This window comes from Blennius ocellaris (genome assembly GCF_963422515.1).
Source record: "Blennius ocellaris genome assembly, chromosome: 1".
In the NCBI taxonomy this organism is placed as follows: Eukaryota; Metazoa; Chordata; class Actinopteri; order Blenniiformes; family Blenniidae; genus Blennius; species Blennius ocellaris.
Window position 1 is genome coordinate 26792960 of NC_137650.1, and position 18416 is coordinate 26811375.

General features: G+C 38.7%; 2 protein-coding genes across 2 annotated transcripts; one reads left to right on the forward strand and one right to left on the reverse strand.

The window, feature by feature from the left end:
* Positions 1-1550: 1550 nt before the first annotated feature.
* Positions 1551-8440, reverse strand: nae1 (nedd8 activating enzyme E1 subunit 1). Its single transcript, XM_080521181.1, has 20 exons — positions 8355-8440; positions 7296-7399; positions 7153-7213; positions 7024-7054; positions 6351-6422; positions 6099-6178; positions 5534-5643; positions 5295-5404; positions 5145-5207; positions 4982-5045; positions 4772-4863; positions 4607-4666; positions 4367-4500; positions 4211-4286; positions 3693-3732; positions 3178-3264; positions 2953-3045; positions 2406-2520; positions 2280-2329; positions 1551-2188 (listed from the first exon to the last, which is right to left on the reverse strand). Exons 1-20 carry the CDS (start codon positions 8402-8404, stop codon positions 2079-2081), a joined length of 1602 nt encoding a protein of 533 aa, XP_080377307.1. The 5' UTR covers positions 8405-8440; the 3' UTR covers positions 1551-2078.
* An 859-nt stretch (positions 8441-9299) lies between these two features.
* On the forward strand, positions 9300-15024 carry ca7 (carbonic anhydrase VII; the record flags this gene model as incomplete). The annotated part of the gene is made up of 7 exons (XM_080496392.1): positions 9300-9336; positions 9895-10092; positions 11837-11955; positions 12130-12225; positions 12398-12460; positions 12544-12699; positions 14905-15024. 7 exons carry the CDS (start codon positions 9300-9302, stop codon positions 15022-15024), a joined length of 789 nt encoding a protein of 262 aa, XP_080352518.1.
* Between the last annotated feature and the right edge of the window lie 3392 nt (positions 15025-18416).

An 18416-nucleotide genomic window follows, 5' to 3' on the forward strand; every position in this document is an offset into this window, starting at 1 on the left:
AATACCTAATAACAAGCCATAAAAATCCTAAAATAACAAAAGCACAAGTGCAACTTTAGAATGAGACTATTTTAAATTGTGTTACCTAATATTTACTACAGTGAAACATGCCAAAATATTTTATTTGTGTCGTATTTTGCAAGATTATCCCGTGAGCTGTATGGTCAATGTCTCTCATTAAACTGCAGGCCATAAGGATTAGATTACCAGGTTTCTAAAAAAATGTGCATTATGAGCTCAAGATGCACAAAACTGGATGCTACCAATATTTTCCAATCTTAAAAGCAATTTATTGACATCCTCTATTACATTCTCTCACTTCTTTCAAAAAAACCATTGAACCCTCATGTTTTGAAAGTTAAAGGCATGTCTACTCAGCCTGTTAGTTTCTATGTTATCTCTTATCAGCAACCATCCTCACAAGAGTGGTTGCGTTAGGTTACAAGGAAACACGAGTTGCTGTTGGGACTCTGATAGTAAGGGTATTCAGTTGCTTGGCGTGTTTACAGTCAGCAGTGGATGTTACATATTAGGATGTTGACACAGCTGTAAACAGACCTGAAGGACGCATTAAGATTTGTGGCCAAATGTGATCACGTATCCCATCTTTCAGTGTCTTGAAGTTAAAGTCTAGTGTTGAAAACTGGCTGCAGGACAGGTGTCTGCACTCCTAAATGGGGAAACTCGACTGATTACATACATTGTTCAAATAGTGGATATGCTTCACTTGTTTTTATGGAAACCTTACTCCCTGCACCTTATCTTTGCCTAAGAGGTGGGTACAGAAGTAAAGAAATGGAAAACACAAATTTTAAACCTCCGATGAACTTATGCTCACTTTGGGGATGTCTCTGAAGAGCAGAAAAAAAAGGAAAAGACCGTTTTGCCCCAGTAAACCTAGCCCTGCTGAACGCGATAATCTTAAGAGGCATTGGATAGATACACAGATGCTAATCTTATGAGGCAGACGACAAAATCTTGCTTGAGAAAATGGCCAGTACTCTTTGGCAACCTGCTATATCCTTCTCAGACGGAGATGCAGGGTGTGTGGGTCGCAGAGCTGGCGGGAAAATATCTGGTCAAGGCAATTTTCCATTCAGCCAGACTATGGGGGTAAACAACAACAACAATAAATGAGGGATTTCAGTCTGTCCAACAGTTACATCACAATAACCCTCATAACTTCAATCTCCATCAGATCCCTGCTGCAGATCAGATTATGCTCATAACTGAGTCCCAGTGTAGGTTTTGTGGCTTCTCAGAGAAGACTGTTGTGAAACAATACACCGGTTAATAGGTAACGCTGCAAGTTCCTTGGTTTTAACGTATGTATTCAGCGGTCAGCAGTCACAAATAGGTCACTGTATAAGAATGTGACACAAACCTGAAGCAGCTTGCTGATCCACAGTGGTAAAAGATGGAAGAGTGCCCCCTGGTGATGACTAAAATAATGTCAGAAGTCCAACACTGGATGACTTGTGAGGTAAAGTCACATTAGAAGACCACGAAAAATCTCACATGGTTGTCATCAGATATTTATTATTCAGGTTAAATAAGTGTGAAATCCATGTTACAACTATTAAGTCAACAAATCAGAGTGGTTTAACTCAAACTGTTTATCAGACTGTAAGTGAACAGAAGTGAAACTGTCAAAGCCTTCGAGTCAGCAGAGACGAGGAGAAAATCCTTTCGGCACACGATAAGTGCATCAAATGAAGGGTGTTTTATAGAAAGAACACGGTTCCCAGTTATACAAATTATACAGCTTGTGCCACTATCGGAGGGATAAGTATACAAAACACTTCTATGATGAAATATGTCATCCATAATTCCAGATGAAAATGACGTTGTCAGTTTCATTTAATGTCTGCCCAAAACACAAAAAATGTTCAAAGAAGTTCTCCACCAGTGCAATATTGACGTCTTCCACCTTGAGAGGTTCAAGAAGTCTATATAACAAACACCTGTAGTTGCATAACTGAATTTGAACAAAACGAGAATGTGATCTTTGTGGAAATCTGAGGTGCAATGAATTTTGAATCCAGTTCTCTCCTGATATTTATTCAGGCTTACTGGAATCACAGCTGCAGCGTGGCGGAAGTCTGTGACATGGCGTTGTAGATGAAGGTGTTGTTGAAGGGCACAAACTGGTGGCTGATGATCTTGATGGCTTCTTGAGCAGCGGATCCTAAACAAACGAGTCAGCAAATGTTAACGGACGGATTTGATTCGAGATCAATGATTTTCAGTTGAAAACCTTCCCATAAAAGAGTATTTACCTCCCAAAAATGCTGCAACAGTATGTGGCTCTGATGCACCATATCGACAACTGCAAGAGGGGTTAAACATTTTAATAGTTAATCCCTGCTGTACCAGTTCTTGGGAATCCATGCGGTAAGACTTACAACTCGTGGATGTAGTCGTCTTTGATGTTGACATTCAGCCCGTACTCCTGCAGCAGGCTGTTCACACAAAGCTTCAGTTTGCTGATGTCATCCTCCACTTGGTAGTTATAAACTCCTGATATCCCAAAATAGAGAAAAGAAAACCGACGTTTAAAAGAAATGATATCTATTATGGACTCCAGCTTATGTACACAAAGATCACAAAAGGAGTAAAGAGTGAAATATCAGTTGGGGTTTTAAATGATCAGCTTTAGACAGAGAAATTGAGACAAAGTGTGTATTTGGATACACACTTCAAAAGACATTTGTATACAACTGTATAGCAACACGGATGTATATCAATACTAATTTGATACAAAAGACTAGAACTTTTCTTTCTGCTGTCGTCACAAGTTGATATAATCTGTCAAAAAGCAAGAACACCACCTTGTGGAACAACCTGCAGCTTTAGAAACAGGAATCCACAAAAAAAAAAAAAAAAGTCAGCTTTATGGATAGGGATCACAAACTTCCCACTTAAGTTCCAATTCACATGAATTCAGCGAACCTGGATAGCGGGAGTGCTGTTGATAGAACCGCTCAACTGCTCGCAGGATGAGGTAGAAGACCATCTCGCTGTCTGAATTGTCCATGTATGAAGCTGAAAAGACAACAGTCTTGTTAATGTAAAACATAGATCCTTTCAACTTCTCGTAACAGTACTGATCAAACACAGGTGCTGCCTAAAACAACCGAACTATTTAATCAAACGGATAACACATCTGCAACTTACTGATTTCGTCTTTATTTACTGTATCCACGCCGTATTCTTCAGCAAGAGACCGAGAACACACCACCCGCAGAAACGATGCATTCTTACCTACATGGAGACACAAACACCGATCAGTGAGGAGTTAAACTACTGCAGGTGCAGAAAAAGAACAGATCAGGCTGAGCACAGTGAGAGACACACCAGGAGCAAAGCTCTAAGGAAAGGCAGGAAATGCAGCAGTGTCAGATGAAGAAAAGACAAAGGTGCATCTTGTCAAATATGCAGCTTTGCATTAGGAGTAACGCCAAGGAGTGTAAATAATGTGACTTAAAAAAAAAACTTAACTCAGCAGGTATATTAACATGCACAATGCTCTAATTAGTATAGATGATACTGGTGGGGGAAATTATAGTGCCTTTTTCAGTCATTGTGTCACTTCATTGAAAATGTACTTGAAAAAGTAGGTATAATGCAAATAGATGTACATATTCTCAATATAATCAAATATAAATGTACAAAATCAAAGAAGTGCTTACAAAAGAGTCTGATGTCTTTCTCCGAGATGCTTTCTGGTGGCTGGTGAAAAGAAACGATCACAAAGTGGAAGCTAATTATTTCTTCAGTGTATATTTTTTTAAATTGTATTTTAAAGAACATATTTTTGTTTGCCATACATTTAGCAGTTGAGAGCAAAATCATATATTTTCAATTATGTGCCTGTTAAAATATTAAAATGCAAAACTCAAAAGCCAGAAAAAAAAATCAGATTTAAGAGTACAAACAGAACCGAATAGGTTAATGAAAATATGCTGTTTGCAGCTGCTGTAGCACGTATTTCTCAAAACTAATTTACATATGATTCAGCAGTTTTGAATGATGGTATCTATAATTCCTATCTTATGAATATGTATCATTAAATGTGAAGATATTCAAGTTGTTTCATCATCGCTTAAAAAAAAAATTATTCACTTTAATATTAAGACAGTTTAAATTTCATAGGCACAGAGCTGAAATAAAAAATCCCTTGTGAAGATCTCATAGATGTGCAGCATACCTTGCCAACAGACTGTAGTAGATTTTCGACATGTTTGGAAACTACTGTAGCGTCCCGCATGGCCCTTTCCCTGAAGCTATAAAACAAAACATCTTACAGAGGCAGACTCGTGGATTATGTATTTCTGTATCTACATCAGCATGTTGATCCCCGTACACATTTTGTAGGTTGATGAACTTCTGAGAATCAGCGATCATGTCGGGGATGGTTCCCCGCACTGGTAAACTTCCACGGCCTTCGTTATGAACAAACTCCTTAACGGCTCGCAGCATCACCCAGAAGGTGGATGTCTAGAAAACAGCATCGATTAAAACCTATTGTAGAGTTTAAAAGTGCAAAAATCTTTTCTTTTTTTTTTTTTAATAGATGGAAAGAAAAACAAATTAAAGCCCAAACCTGTGATGTGATGTTGTTGCACTGCTCGTGATTGAAGAGATCTTCAACAGCATTGGGAACCTGCAGTAACAAGATGCAGTACCAGACCAGTGTCACTGCATTGAACGTTAAACTCTGACGTTCGACTGAGAGGTTTCGGTTTCTAAATCAGTAAAGATCTGGCACCTTGGTTGGATTTAAAGCGGTATTGACATTCTTAATAGCTTCTTCAAAGTTTTCCTCATCTTCTGGCACACCGTTATCATTCTTCCTGATCCCTAAAGGAACAAAAACAAAAAGGGGATCAGATATTTGATTATTGGAAAAATTAGTTTGAGAAATTTCAATCGAGAAATTGGCTCACGGGGATACTACACTGAATAGGACTACAGATACCTTCTCGAATAAGTTTTCTGAAGGCTTCTTTCTCCTTGTAGGTTTTTGGTGGCTGACAGTTGTGCTACAAAACAAATGACAACACTTTAAATCACCAAAACAAAACAAACAGTATTCGTTTGACTGCCTGATGCAGGAAAGGCCCCAGATTAAAGTGTTGTACCTCACTGAGCCACCTCTCCAGGTATTTTGCAACAATGATAATCCACGGCGTGTGACTGTGATCCTACAGATTAAAAAGAGAATTAACATAAAGGCTATTAATTGCGTAAAGCGACCGGAGTTTAAACACGCTGTGGCGACAAAGACCGACCTTCTTGTCCATGAGGTCAAGGTCAAAGGACTCAATGTGGTTCTTAAATTCAGGGAAAGGTTGGTCTAACCTCAGGTCCTCCAAGGCATTGTCTGGGTGAGATTCAATCACTGCAGATAGATGTGGAGAAATACAGTGACCTTATAGATTAGTTAGAAATTCTGGAACATTTTACAGAAAGATTTTGACTTCAAACATTGAACTGTGGAGTCACTTTCAGGAGGAATAACATGACTGACCTGTATGCTCCTGCACCACCAGCCTCATGTAGCCGATGAGGCCGTACGTTTTACAGATGAGGAATGGTACAGAGGCACTCCAAAGAACAGAGCCCAGCCTCAGACATGTGCTGTTGAATACAAAAAAAAATCCAACAAATTATTAGCACAGGAAAACAAACAATAGATGATTCCTAAAAGATCCAGTAGTCTTGTCTATTCACCTGCACAGGAGTTACCACATTATGTCATCGTAGCTCTCACCATAAGCTGAGCTAATTGTTACACTGGATATCCACCCTGCTGCAGCCGCGAAACATTTAACAGAAGTAAATATTTTAAAATCAGTTCACCCAATTGACAACTTTGACGTAAGAATCTGGCAGCAGGTGTGCATAAATGGTAATATCATGGCGATATTATCTGAAACTGATCTTGCGCTGTGCCAAGTTTGCTTTTTTTAAACAACTTTAGAATATTTTATTTAATACTTATTTACAATTATATGTAAAAAGTGTTGTCATCATATATATAAATTCTCATGAATTTGTGTCGCAATATATTCACACGAACACACATTACATACCTTTCTGGTATCTGGACACCAATGACTATGGTAAACCTGTTGAAAAACTCGGGGTTGTCGTCCAGAAGCTTGTCAGGACTCTGCAGGAGTGACAGACAGTTTTTATTTCTTAAAAGGTGGGGTGCTTTAGTACATCATAACACTGGCATTGTTAGGCAATTGGACGACTTGCGCATATTGAGTTCCCACTGAAACAGTGTGCGAGTTGATAAAACATTTGTGGGTCTGTGTTCTTCTTCAAACAATACAAACCTCCTCGACGAAGTTTCCAGAGACATCACTGTTCAGCTCCTGCAGCAGTTCAGTGGCAGCCTGTGCTCTGTTCTGTAAAATAAAAAACTACGATCAGATCACATACAAACATGCAGGTAGGGGCATTTGTCCTAAGAAAAAACAACTGATGTACTGCCTAGTTATGGACAGTCCACGGGTAGATACAGATATCAAAATTGTGGCTTTTGGAATTGTAGTTTTACCAGATACTATGAAATAGCTATTTATGATTAAATATACTATGTTTATCCTTCTTGGGGAAATTACTTCTTTGTATTTAACATGTACTATTCATGCTTATGAATTATGATACATTTAATCACAAATACCTAGCATTCAGGGGCCTTGATTAGGGACCAACCTATCAGCTGTGGTATTTTAACGTTCAGACATCCAATTTCAAGTCAAACCTCAATGCCAACACTAGTCAAGCAATAATAACAATGACAAATCATATACAGAACTGTTTTAAAAAAGTGCTTTTTTTAGTTTTAATTGTTCCATATGATTATAGATAGATATATAGATATAAAACTAGTTAGATAGATAGATAAATCCTACAAAGTTTGAAAAACTCGCCACTCCACTTTGTAAAAGGTGTGCGCATCAAAGCACTGAACATTTACGCCTATATTCTACTTATTTTGCATACCTTTCCAATGCTCTCACAGCTCAGGAAGAAGCTGCGAAACAAGGTAAAAAGGTCAACAATGAACGTAAACTTTAAATCACGCAATATATTTGAAATCATACTTATGAGTTTAAAATATTCTCTCTTTACTTGTTTCCAACATCTTCCCCTGTGACTGCATGTCCATCAACTATGGTAAACGCTCCAATACCTGAGAAAGAGATAATTTCATTCAGTCAGACGTTGTTATCTGCAGCTACAGGGATGTCACAAATAAAGAAGCATTTGTTTACCTGGAAGCACGAGGTTCTTCAGGATCTCTGTACCAGTTGCTGTGGCATTAATGAGGCAGACGTTTGCGTTCTCCAGCGCTTCTTGGCCGTGGTCACCCCAAAGTCTGAAAGCACCCAACACAATGTGTTTCCATGAAGTGACGCAGCTGATCCTCATCGTATAATCAAACAGTTTGCAAACCCAGACAAGTTGATTATATGACCGCGAGCATGAACAACCCTCGAACACACAGCTCTATACGGGTGGATGTGTCAGAAGTTTTTACAACTGAACCAAGAAATAACCGAGGTAAGTGTTTTCGGACCCAAATAAGGATGGTTAAAGGTCAGCATGTATCTTATTTAAAAAGATTACTGATTAAACAATACTCTGAGAAACTTGTTCCTGCAATTATTTTCAGCTGCTGCTCATGCAGAGTCCTCAACCAACAGGGTTACAGCACATTACACCTGGCCATCAATCTCTGGCTCCGGGTGCCTGGGAGTTAAAGGATGAACTTCAACTTCTTGCTTATTGTCTATAAAGCGTTCAAAAATCTCGGGCCTTAAGACATCTCAGATTTACTATTAGAATATGAAACCTGCATACCCCATAGGTCCTCAGGAAGAGGTAAACAGGGCGAAGCAGCTTTTAGTTCCTATGCTCTTCACCTGTAAAACAAACTTCCTGAACATCTGAGGACTACAGACACACTCACTTCTTTTAAATGAAGCCTCAAAACATTATAATTTCCTCAGGCTTGCCAATACCAAGCAATCTGAATCGCTTGGTGATGAATGCAAATGTCCTTTGCCTGGTATCCAAGCCAATGGCTGACAACATCAGACAAAAGTAAAAATACACTTTTAACGAGATAATATCTCCTACTCAAAGAAGTGATGGATGAACAGCCTCCAAACATAACATCCTTCACAGATAGCTATCGTGTTAGCACAGAGCTAAACGTGGCTAACGCTCGCGCTGGTCTTACTGCTCCTGCTGAAAACGCTCACAGAAAACACTTACATCAGTCACGTGGAGGAAAACTGTTCCTCTGTGAAGCTGCTGTTTGAACCTACCTCAGCTGTCTGTCGTATTTTTGTTCTTTGGAGGCTTTGGTGGCAGCCATGGTCCTGCTCCAATGACTGAAGACGTCTTCACTTCCGCCTCGGCAGATTCGACACAAACAAGTCGCGAGAAATACATTGAACAGCAGTACTTTCGACACAAATGATCACGTCGCGAAAGGGAAAGGGAAAACATTTTCCACTGGTATTAAAATCATTATCATCTTGAGATGACAAAATAGGACGAGCCAAATTATTTCTTACCATATATTCAATGCATTTGGCTTTATACCTAAATTGACTAATACAGCAGACTGCACAAATGTAATGATTACAATCGTAAAGAATAGCCACAGAGACATGCAGAATGACGGCGAACAAACACAAAACCCCAACAAAGACACTGAGATCAGTAGGCTTCACTGATCTAATATTTATACAGGTTATTTAAAATGTCATATAAATTAATTTAGTAGCGACTTAGCAGATTGAAACACAGGTTATAAATCATATTGATTGAAGACAAATACCACCACGAGGGACAATCAAACCACTAAAATGATTGAAATCGAACAAGCTGTAAGATAGACAACATTACACGTGGAGATTGATTAGTTGTTTTGTGTAAAATCAATTTATCAGAAAATTCAAATTAATTATGTATATAGATTATTATCAACAAAGGGTTGAATACATACAACATGTATGGGTATGGATATACGTGTGTGTGTGTGTGTGTGTGTGTGTGTTTGAGAGAGAGAGAGAGAGAGAGAGAGAGGGAGAGAGATACAGGGAAGGGGAGGGGCGTGTCACACATTGATAATTGCCCTTCCCCTTTGGACGCTACATATAACTTCATCAATAGACGCACCGGCTGATGTTCGTGGTCGTCCTTCGCGTGCGGACCGGAGCGCAGCACCGACAGCTCGGTCTGACCTGAATCCTCCAACAGGGACAATGACAGGGAATCACTGGGGATATGGGAAGGAGGACGGTAAGATAGCACAGCATCCAAGCACCAGGCACGGTCTTTATTGTTCCTCTCATCAAGCCAATTTATGTTGCAGCAATTATTTCTTTATTTTTTTTTCTTCTTCTCATGGCTGGGGGCTGAACAGGAGCACCGTTAACATTAAGATGGCTGTTAATGCGAGATTAGCCCTGTGCTTAAAGGGTTGACTGCTGTCACCTTATCCAGGTTTTCTCCTCTATGCTCCCGAGTTTAAAAAAAATCTAACAAAAAACAAACAAACATGGGATTTAATTTGTGTTGTGGATAAAGTTGCAGCACAGGCATTGTTTTAATGCTGAGGAAATAGCATAAAGTGATTTTTCACCATTACCTTTTGGATATTATATGTAAACTTTGAGTTGATTGTCCTTCTTGTTGCTTCTGGAGAAGAACTGTTGATGCGTCTTTTAGTTTGATACTTTGGAAAGATTAATTTTATTCACACAATGTAGACATTTTGTTGACTGTACATATATAAAGATTTATTCTTCTTCCATGAGACATTAAAATTCCTGCTTGCATTTCTTTTCTTATTTTAAGGTCCTTCTGCATGGCATAGAAGTTTTCCAGTTGCCAAGGGGAACAGGCAGTCTCCTATTGACATCATCCCTCAACAGGCTTTCCATGACAACAGTCTGGGTCTGATTATTGTAAACTATGATCACTGTACATCCATCAACATTTCTAATAATGGACACTCCGTTGTTGTGGAGTTTGTTGACTCAGATAATCGCTCAGGTGAGACAACCGTGTTTTGAATTATGTCCTGTTCTCTACAGCAACCTCAGTATCCAGTCTAGTCTTTATAGTCTTTAGTCTTTCCAAAAAGGTAACACATACTTAAACAAGCCAAGCAATCATTTAAATGTGCACTCATTTTTAAATCAGTCTAGAAACAAACTTGACTGTAGTTTTACCGAAAATAAAATAAGAAGTCTGCCTCGGCAGGGAAAATTGGCCTTACCCTGATATGTCCTTTGAATGCTTTAACAGGCAGTCGGCTTTGCATCTTTAACACTGCTCACAGTTCAGAGATAATCTTGTTCTTCACTTTGATTCCTGTTGCCACCTGCATGTACTGGAAATCAGCTCTGAAAATTTCCCTTTCAGTAAACATGCATTTCAAAAGATGCGATTACCTGGATTTTTAGAAAGTACAAACCGTGTGCATTACTGGCCAAAATCAACGGTTGCAAATGAACCTTTGATTATGTTGCAGGGAAGTGCAGACTGTAGATGGCACTTAACAGTATGAGTGTCTGTCTGCTGGACAAGAGATACAAAAACTTCAGGTGATCTCAGTGGTTATTATGACAATATTTGGCTTTATCACTGGGTGGAACCACGTTCACCACCCTGTCATTAGCACAAATGATAAGCTCAGAAATGGTGGCTATTTAGGAGAGACAGACAGCAAACAAATACCTATTACTGGGAAAAAAAGTAAAACGATCGAAAGAAAGACAGAGGAAAAATAATCAAGCATCTTCCGAACCTGTTTCCACCATTATGCACAAATTTGATTAAAAAAAAAAAAAAAAAAAGTGCGTGTGTGCTGCATATAGTAACACTCATTTCTACGATATGAAGTATGGTAATACTGCTGAAAACTAGTAAATTAATAATGGTGTGTATAACAATGATTTTTTGTTTTGTTTTTATGGATGCAGACTGCTGGGTCAAATGAAATGACACGTTGTACTAGTTTCCTGGGGAAGTTACCCGCTGTACCTTTTGTCAGGGTTGTATTCTATGATCAGATGATTTTAAAAGTGGCTATATTGTAAACCCAACTGTAGAAAGAGTCCCGAATAAAGAAATTATTCATAGTATTCACACACAGCAAAATTAATTTGTCTAAATATTTTGGCTATATATTGACTTGTTTTTAAAATCATTGCCAAGACAAGTCATTCCTTTGTGCTAGTCCTGCATAGCAAGTCTGACTTTGACTGTTGTGACCCGTTTCTCAAAATGATGTCAGCAGCGTCACAATGAATAACAATCAGCCGGCACTGGTGAAGAAGTCCATATCCTGCAATGCAGCCAAACAGACCTAAGAAAATGGTCTGTCAGATGAAGTTAATTTGGTAAATCTCATTTGTACTAAAGATAAAGATATAGTTGGGGACCTTTTTAACCAATAGATAGTGATTAAAAATGGAATATAGTAATCTTTTTTGAAGCACGTAACCATCAGCACCTGACAATATCCCTGATGGGTATGATAATTAAGCAAGCCTTTCTCTGCTTTTTCCTTCAGCTTTGACTGAGAACTATGATGCAATCTATTTAATGTTACCAGACTGATTCAGCCTGTGGTGCTGAGGCTGTACCAAGCTGCTTGGATGATGCAACACACAGGATGCTCTGCTGGAAAGCAGTCTGTGTGACACCCACAGAGAGCAGGAGAGGTTGTGGATGCATATGTGCCAATACCAAACTTTAAATTTTTTTTTTTTTTTACATTTCTGATCTACAGTGATCCAGGGAGGCCCGCTTGACAATCCTTACAGGCTGAAACAGTTTCACTTCCACTGGGGTGGGAAGGGATGCGATGGCTCTGAGCACACTGTTGCAGGATATAACTATGCATCTGAGGTCGGCACGAAATCCCTACCCTTTCAGTGTGTACTCGATAAACACAGAGATTATTTAGTATACGTCATAACATATTCTGATCTATAATAAAATGCTACTATTATTTGATCAATTCAAGATTCATAACCCACTTCACATTTTGTTTTATTATCATTTTTATTCTCACCCTCTTAGCTTCATTTAGTTCACTGGAATGCTGTCAAGTACAAGACGTTTGCGGAGGCAGCGACAGCTCCCGACGGTCTCGCTGTCCTTGGCATCTTTTTAGAAGTAAGGGGCTCTTAAGTGCAGTCCGTTCTGTCAGTGTCACTTTCTTTTCCATTTTGTATTAATATGTTTGGCATTGGTTCCTATGTGGCAAAAAACACCTCTGTAATACCCCAGCAGTGTGTGTTTGTGTGTGGGTGTGCATTTCATATTAAAGAACAATTTCTCATGCAAGACAGGTGATGACCACAGGTGGCTCCACACAATAACGGATGCTTTATACATGGTGAAATATAAGGTGAGTGCTGACTGCTGTTTACGACCTGCACTCAACGTAATTGCAGTGCCATAAAAGCTTTTGGCTTTGTGTTTCTAATGCAGGGAAGTCTCGCAGATTTCAAAGGTTTCAACCCAAAGTGCCTCCTCCCCAGCAGCCTGCATTACTGGACCTACCTGGGATCGCTAACCACGCCGCCTCTTCATGAGAGCGTCATTTGGGTCGTGCTGAAGGATCCGATCGTCGTGTCTGACAAACAGGTGAGACCACAGTACAGGTGCATCTCAAGTCGTTGAGAAAACAATGGGCATTTTTTTTCACATTCCAATTTTATTCAGAGTGTGAATTTATCCTTCAGTCATATTATGATAAATTGAAAGATTTCAAGCCTTTTATTTATCAAATGAGATTAGATAAGAGTAGGTGTTTATATAAAACTCAAATTTCCAAATGATTCTCAAAAGTGTTTTTTGCTCATACAGTACTTCAATGAAAAGTGAAGAACTGACAAAACACGTAACTTTTATATTATTTTCACATGTTTGACTTTCTTTTATGGTATATAATGCTTGATACCTCAACTTATTACTTTCAACCCACAAAATATATGTACCTCCTGATAACGATGCTATTTTTGCATTAGAAATACCAGTCTTACGATCATAATACGAATGAGGAGCTACATTACCAATTGTTGCCTATTGTGTCAGTGCTATTGAACGTTTGTCCAAAGCAATGACTTGCATCCATGCTTTTTTGTTGTTAATTGTCATTATTCCTAAAAATGTCGAGTTTCAAATTACAAATAAGATAAATCAAAGACTTTAAAAAAAATTCATTAAAAATTCACTATTACTGGATCAGTGTGCTGAGTTGGGTTTTTTTACACACTCATCCAGTGAGTGATACTAGAGTTTACCTTTGTTCTGCAGAAATCTAACGTTGGGCAAGTGGATGATGCCGTATCCAGAGCAAGAGTGACCATCACTCATGGGGAATATTCTATCCGGATGAACTTGTTTTTATCCACCCCTCTTAGCGCAGAATTTAATCAGAAAGTTTCGGTCTGATAAGTCCAGGTTGTTGACATGCTAAGCTGACTAACTTGATGTCTGCAGCACATGCCTTCCAGGACCCCAAGTGAGCCGGCCCTGTGGCAACTGCTGCCGTCCTCTGGATTATACACTCACACTTTGTTTATTTTCTTCAGCCTGGTTGCCCCTTTTTAACTTAGGGACTGTACATGAGGTATTGGGTGTACTATTGACAGTGGCACCTTGAGTGGTGTGGTCATGGATGATCTGTCTGTAAACCCATGTCTGAAGCAGGGCTGAGGGTGAAATGTAAGCTGGGCAACTGGCCCCACAAACTTTGACTCCGGTGCTCAAGCCTTTGATCTCCTTTAGCTGATTATCCTGATGGATGAGTGACTGGATGACTGCAGGGTTTTTAATTGAGAAATGCTTGCATGGAGACCCAGCAGGGATAAGCCCTTACATAACAGAGAATTATGTTGTTTTCTTCATTTCTCCACATAATGGTAGACATAAAAACAGCAGAAACACCAATATGTTGTGCATTAGGAGACGTTTTATGCTTGCTTTAATTACAGAATGTTTGTCCTCCACAGTAAATCACAATGAGTCTAATAATGAATATTTGGCTTATTAAATATGAAACTGTTGTCTATGTTGTCAGAAGTTAGTGTTGGTTTCTTGGTTAATTGACTGTCACTACCAATAGACATACATTTACATTGGTGCAATTTAATCTATGCAACAATTCCTGGAGTCTGATTACCATATTTCTCATCGACATGTTATTTAGACAGAAAGGTCACAACCTACTAACAACCAAACTGTGCGATCTGATTACCCTGGATGATTTCAATGTGACACAGAAAAATATCCAGAGAATGTCTGAAACAATCAGGAGCAACAACAAGACCTTTGCATATTGAAAACATCACTCCACGGGATTTTCTGATGTACGTCTTTGTACTTTGAGTTCATTCTGTCTGTCAGCTTATGTTGGTTTGCTACCCTGAATGGGATATTAGTGGTAAGAATGGGGGGAAAAAAACAATTTTATGTGTGATATCTAGCATAGTTCTTGTTCAAAACAGGTCAGAGAAGGTTACACTGACTAGTGGAGACATAAAGTCCATAAATCGACATCTTACTCATGGGTGTACCATATTTTCAGTCTTTTACCAAAATCCCAAATTGCTCCCAATGGATAGATTGAGTGCCTTGCATGGCAGGTGTGCGTGTAAAGTGCTTTGGGGACTGCTCAAGCGGTGGAAAAGCACTATATAAGTGAAAACCATTCATCAAATACCATGAGTAACTGTGAATATCAGTATTCCAATCTTTTTGTCATGCTTGCCACGTCTTGTGGTGTTTTGAAGTATTGAAAGAAAAATATTGTCTTTGCAAATGTAGTTTGTATTGGGTTTTTTTCAGATGGGGAAGTTCAGAACTCTTCTATTCACTGGAGAAGAGGAGGATGAGAGGATACGCATGGAAAACAACTTCAGACCTCCACAGCCTCTCAAAGACAGGACAGTGCGTTCCTCCAATTAGTGTGAGCTCAAGATGTCCGAAGCCTCATTCACAAATGACATGAGTGAATTCAGTTTACCTTTCACCTCATGGTCGATTGTCCTGAGTGTTTCAGATTAGTTTTTCTTTGTTTGTATGAGTTAGAAAGGTTTGATTAACTGCCATTGCTCCCAGAACATTAACATGGAGTCTTTCCTCCTCTGCTAATCAGAAATAATGGGAGGAGGAACCACCTATATTTTTAACAATTAATCAAGAAAATGGATTCATGAAGTTATATAATGATACTAGCACTTTAGTAAAAAATAGCCAAACATTCAACAGAGGTGTATATTTTTAGAGTAATGTGAATATGCAATGGGGATTATTTAATATTAAAAGCTGGGTCTGTACTGTTTGGACTATTAAAGGAAAGGTGAAGTTATACTAGGCAACCAGCTGAAACAACAACCTGGCCCTGTTCAGTGTGTTGGTATGTTAATGCAACTTCATAGTGGCACAGACTGCTCGTAAACTGGTTTCATACCACTCTGCCATCTGCAGATCCAAAGCCTGGGCCTCCTTGCTGATCCCGACTGATCCTTTTTGATCCACTCTGCTTCTGGGGGATTCCCAGTCCTTGTGGTCATTGATCCCTTTTTCTCAGATTAGGGCTGCACCGAGGTTAAATTGCTCAGTTGTCCATGACTGGGGCCATCAAAACGCCAGGGCCTTCAGCGCTCAAGAGGCTGAGATTCTGGACCCCCCACAGGGAGATTATTTGGGCTTTATCAAAACTCCTTCAAGCCCAAACAAAACTACAACAAGCTTCATTTTTCAACCAAACTGTCTTGTCAGAGATTAGACCGCATTCTTCTTGAAGTGTTATATTTGTTGCTGTGGCATTTCTGAAGTGCATAATCTACTGATGTAATCCTTACCATCATTTCTTATTCCCGCCTTTGTGAAGAAATGAACAAATGATGAGTCCTGTTTAATTGCCTGACAGAGGCCTTGGCTCTGCATTTTGTTGAGTTATGATAGCTTTCTGTAATGCTGGCCTTTAACTTGGATGGACAAGGATTTTTACTAATGCAGTGGTACAGCAGGGATGAAGAAAACGCACATGTAAAGAATGTCACTTCAGCCATCATGGTTTTACATTGTTGCTGAAACAACGTTACAAATGTAATTAATTGCCAGTTAGAATATTTTTGTATTGCATTCAACAATCTGTCATGTTTTCTGAAATAAATAACATTCATAACAATGTTTACAGTTTCTTAATAAATGGAGTGGATCAGCATTTGTAGGATATGTCGCTTTTGTGTCTGATTAACTTTTGTTCAAAAACATAATGCAATGTTTTTGAATTCCTGATTATGGTCTTGTGAATATTGTCTTTATATAAGACAACAAATAATGTTTTGTAAGTGCAATAAAAAAAATGCTGTTCTGTCCACAGAAACAGACATTACAGTCATTGACCCTTGTACCAGCAGATGTCATCCCGGCAAATGTTTAAACACGCTCACAGATCAGCATGCCAGTAGGAGCCAGTCTGCCTTAAGAAGAAATTAGTAGCCAGGTTGTACCTGCAGGCAATGAGAGAAAAAGAGGAACTATGTACTGTGACCAATCAATGATTACCCAACTGTGTCTATTGAGCACACTACCTATAGCCACCAGAGATAATCATTCAGTCCATGCTACAAAAAGCAGACACCCCCCCCAAACAAAATCTATTTCAAAACATTTCCAAAGTCATTATTTGATAAGAATGATTGTTTTTGCCCAAGACATCTTTTGATGAGGCTGATTACATGTGGTGAAATATGCATCCTCATTTGAAGTGATATTTTTTTTTCACACATAGTATCACAGCATATATCAAAAGTGTGACTTTAGATGTTTTATCAAACCCAAATCACAAGACAATGCTATTTCTAAATATTAAATATTCTGTATTTGATTAATTTTTTAGTCTCTTGAATAGCCTAAATTCACAGAAATGACACACATGCTATTAGGTTAAATTTGTGAGAGCATTTTATTCCCAGCAGGACATACATGCTGTATCTGATCATTTTTGTAATATATGTAGATACACTGGCCTCGGGGATCATTTATATTCTTAAAGTTGTTATGGTGAGTGACTTTGGTACTGGACGGGCGTTTAGGCAACAATGTTTTTCCACCAGATGGCGAGATTGAGTCTTTTGTGCGGACTGGATAGTTCATGTTTTTTTTATGACGTTTGTTTGAAGGCTGACACATGAACCAGAACCATTTCAGGTTGAAAAGAAAAGTCAAGATAAAAAGTATTGTATTATTGTTAATGATGTGTTGAGAACTGCTTTAAGAGAATACACATAAAGAATGGATATATTTTAACACGGGTCTCACTCATAACAATAACCTGATTTAATAAGGCTTTGTGTAAATAGGGCGAATTGCAAATAAGGTGCTTTTACAAAATTTTGCATTTACTTGGATTTTTTTTGTATTCATTTGTCCATATACTGTATATTGTCCATGCACAATACATTGAGGGTATTCTAATTAGTTTTTCCTAGTACAGAGCATCCTTCCACATCGATTCCACACTTGGCAGAACTTTATTTACTATCATGTCATTTTCACTCGTGATAGTGCTTTTGTGTGAGCTCCACACTGTTGATTGTCCTGCAGATGGCAGCATTTACTGTCTTTTATCTTCATGTGCCCCAGCGCAAGCGAGAAGGACAAAATGTATTTAAAAAAAATGTCTTTGTCTATATATGGCATCTATACCAGACAGAAACATGGAAATGTGGGAAGTAAATGATAAGTAGATGATTGCTGACTGCGGCAGAAACACATCCAATGAGACACTTTCGATTTTTTTTGTCTGTATCAGTAACACTTGACCTTGCCTTTGTTTGTCCTCCTGGCCCTCCCTGCAGGTGCTGTTTGAACCTAGAGGTTGCATTACACCATCTGGTGTCATTTCTATCCTGTAGGAAACCTTCAGATTAATGAATAAGAAATGAAAATGTGCATGTGAACTATATTCAACACATATTGTCAAATAATCTTTCCAAAATAGCATCAGTGAGCTTTATTGAGACCGAGAATACCTGAGCATGCACATCATCTTCAGCCAAAATCGATGTGCCATGTAATAAGATATTACAGTCAGACCTCAGAAATAGAGCCAGTCACGTGTATTTTTAGCATCAGGATATCTACTTGCTTGTTGCAGTGATTTTTCCCAGACCCAGCAACTTTGTGAAATACAAAACCCGATGGGCCAACAACGAGCAGCAGAAAAACTTGCTCTCAATTAAAGCAAAATTACTTCTTAAAAAACTCAGGTTGATCTGCTTGTTTTTAATTTACAATGCAATGCCTTACCGCGCTGTGAAGTCACTGCTATCACATCTACATCATCA

What these genes read in the sequence shown, in the direction of transcription:
- nae1 (XM_080521181.1), bottom strand. Translation starts at nt 8,404, where the DNA reads ATGGCTGCCACCAAAGCCTCCAAAGAACAAAAATACGACAGACAGCTG. An exon ending in TTGACCTCATGGACAAGAAG is followed by an intron (nt 5,208 to 5,294) that starts GTCGGTCTTTGT and finishes TTTAATCTGTAG; the next exon opens with GATCACAGTCACACGCCGTG. An exon ending in GACGACTACATCCACGAGTT is followed by an intron (nt 2,330 to 2,405) that starts GTAAGTCTTACC and finishes CCCCTCTTGCAG; the next exon opens with TTGTCGATATGGTGCATCAG.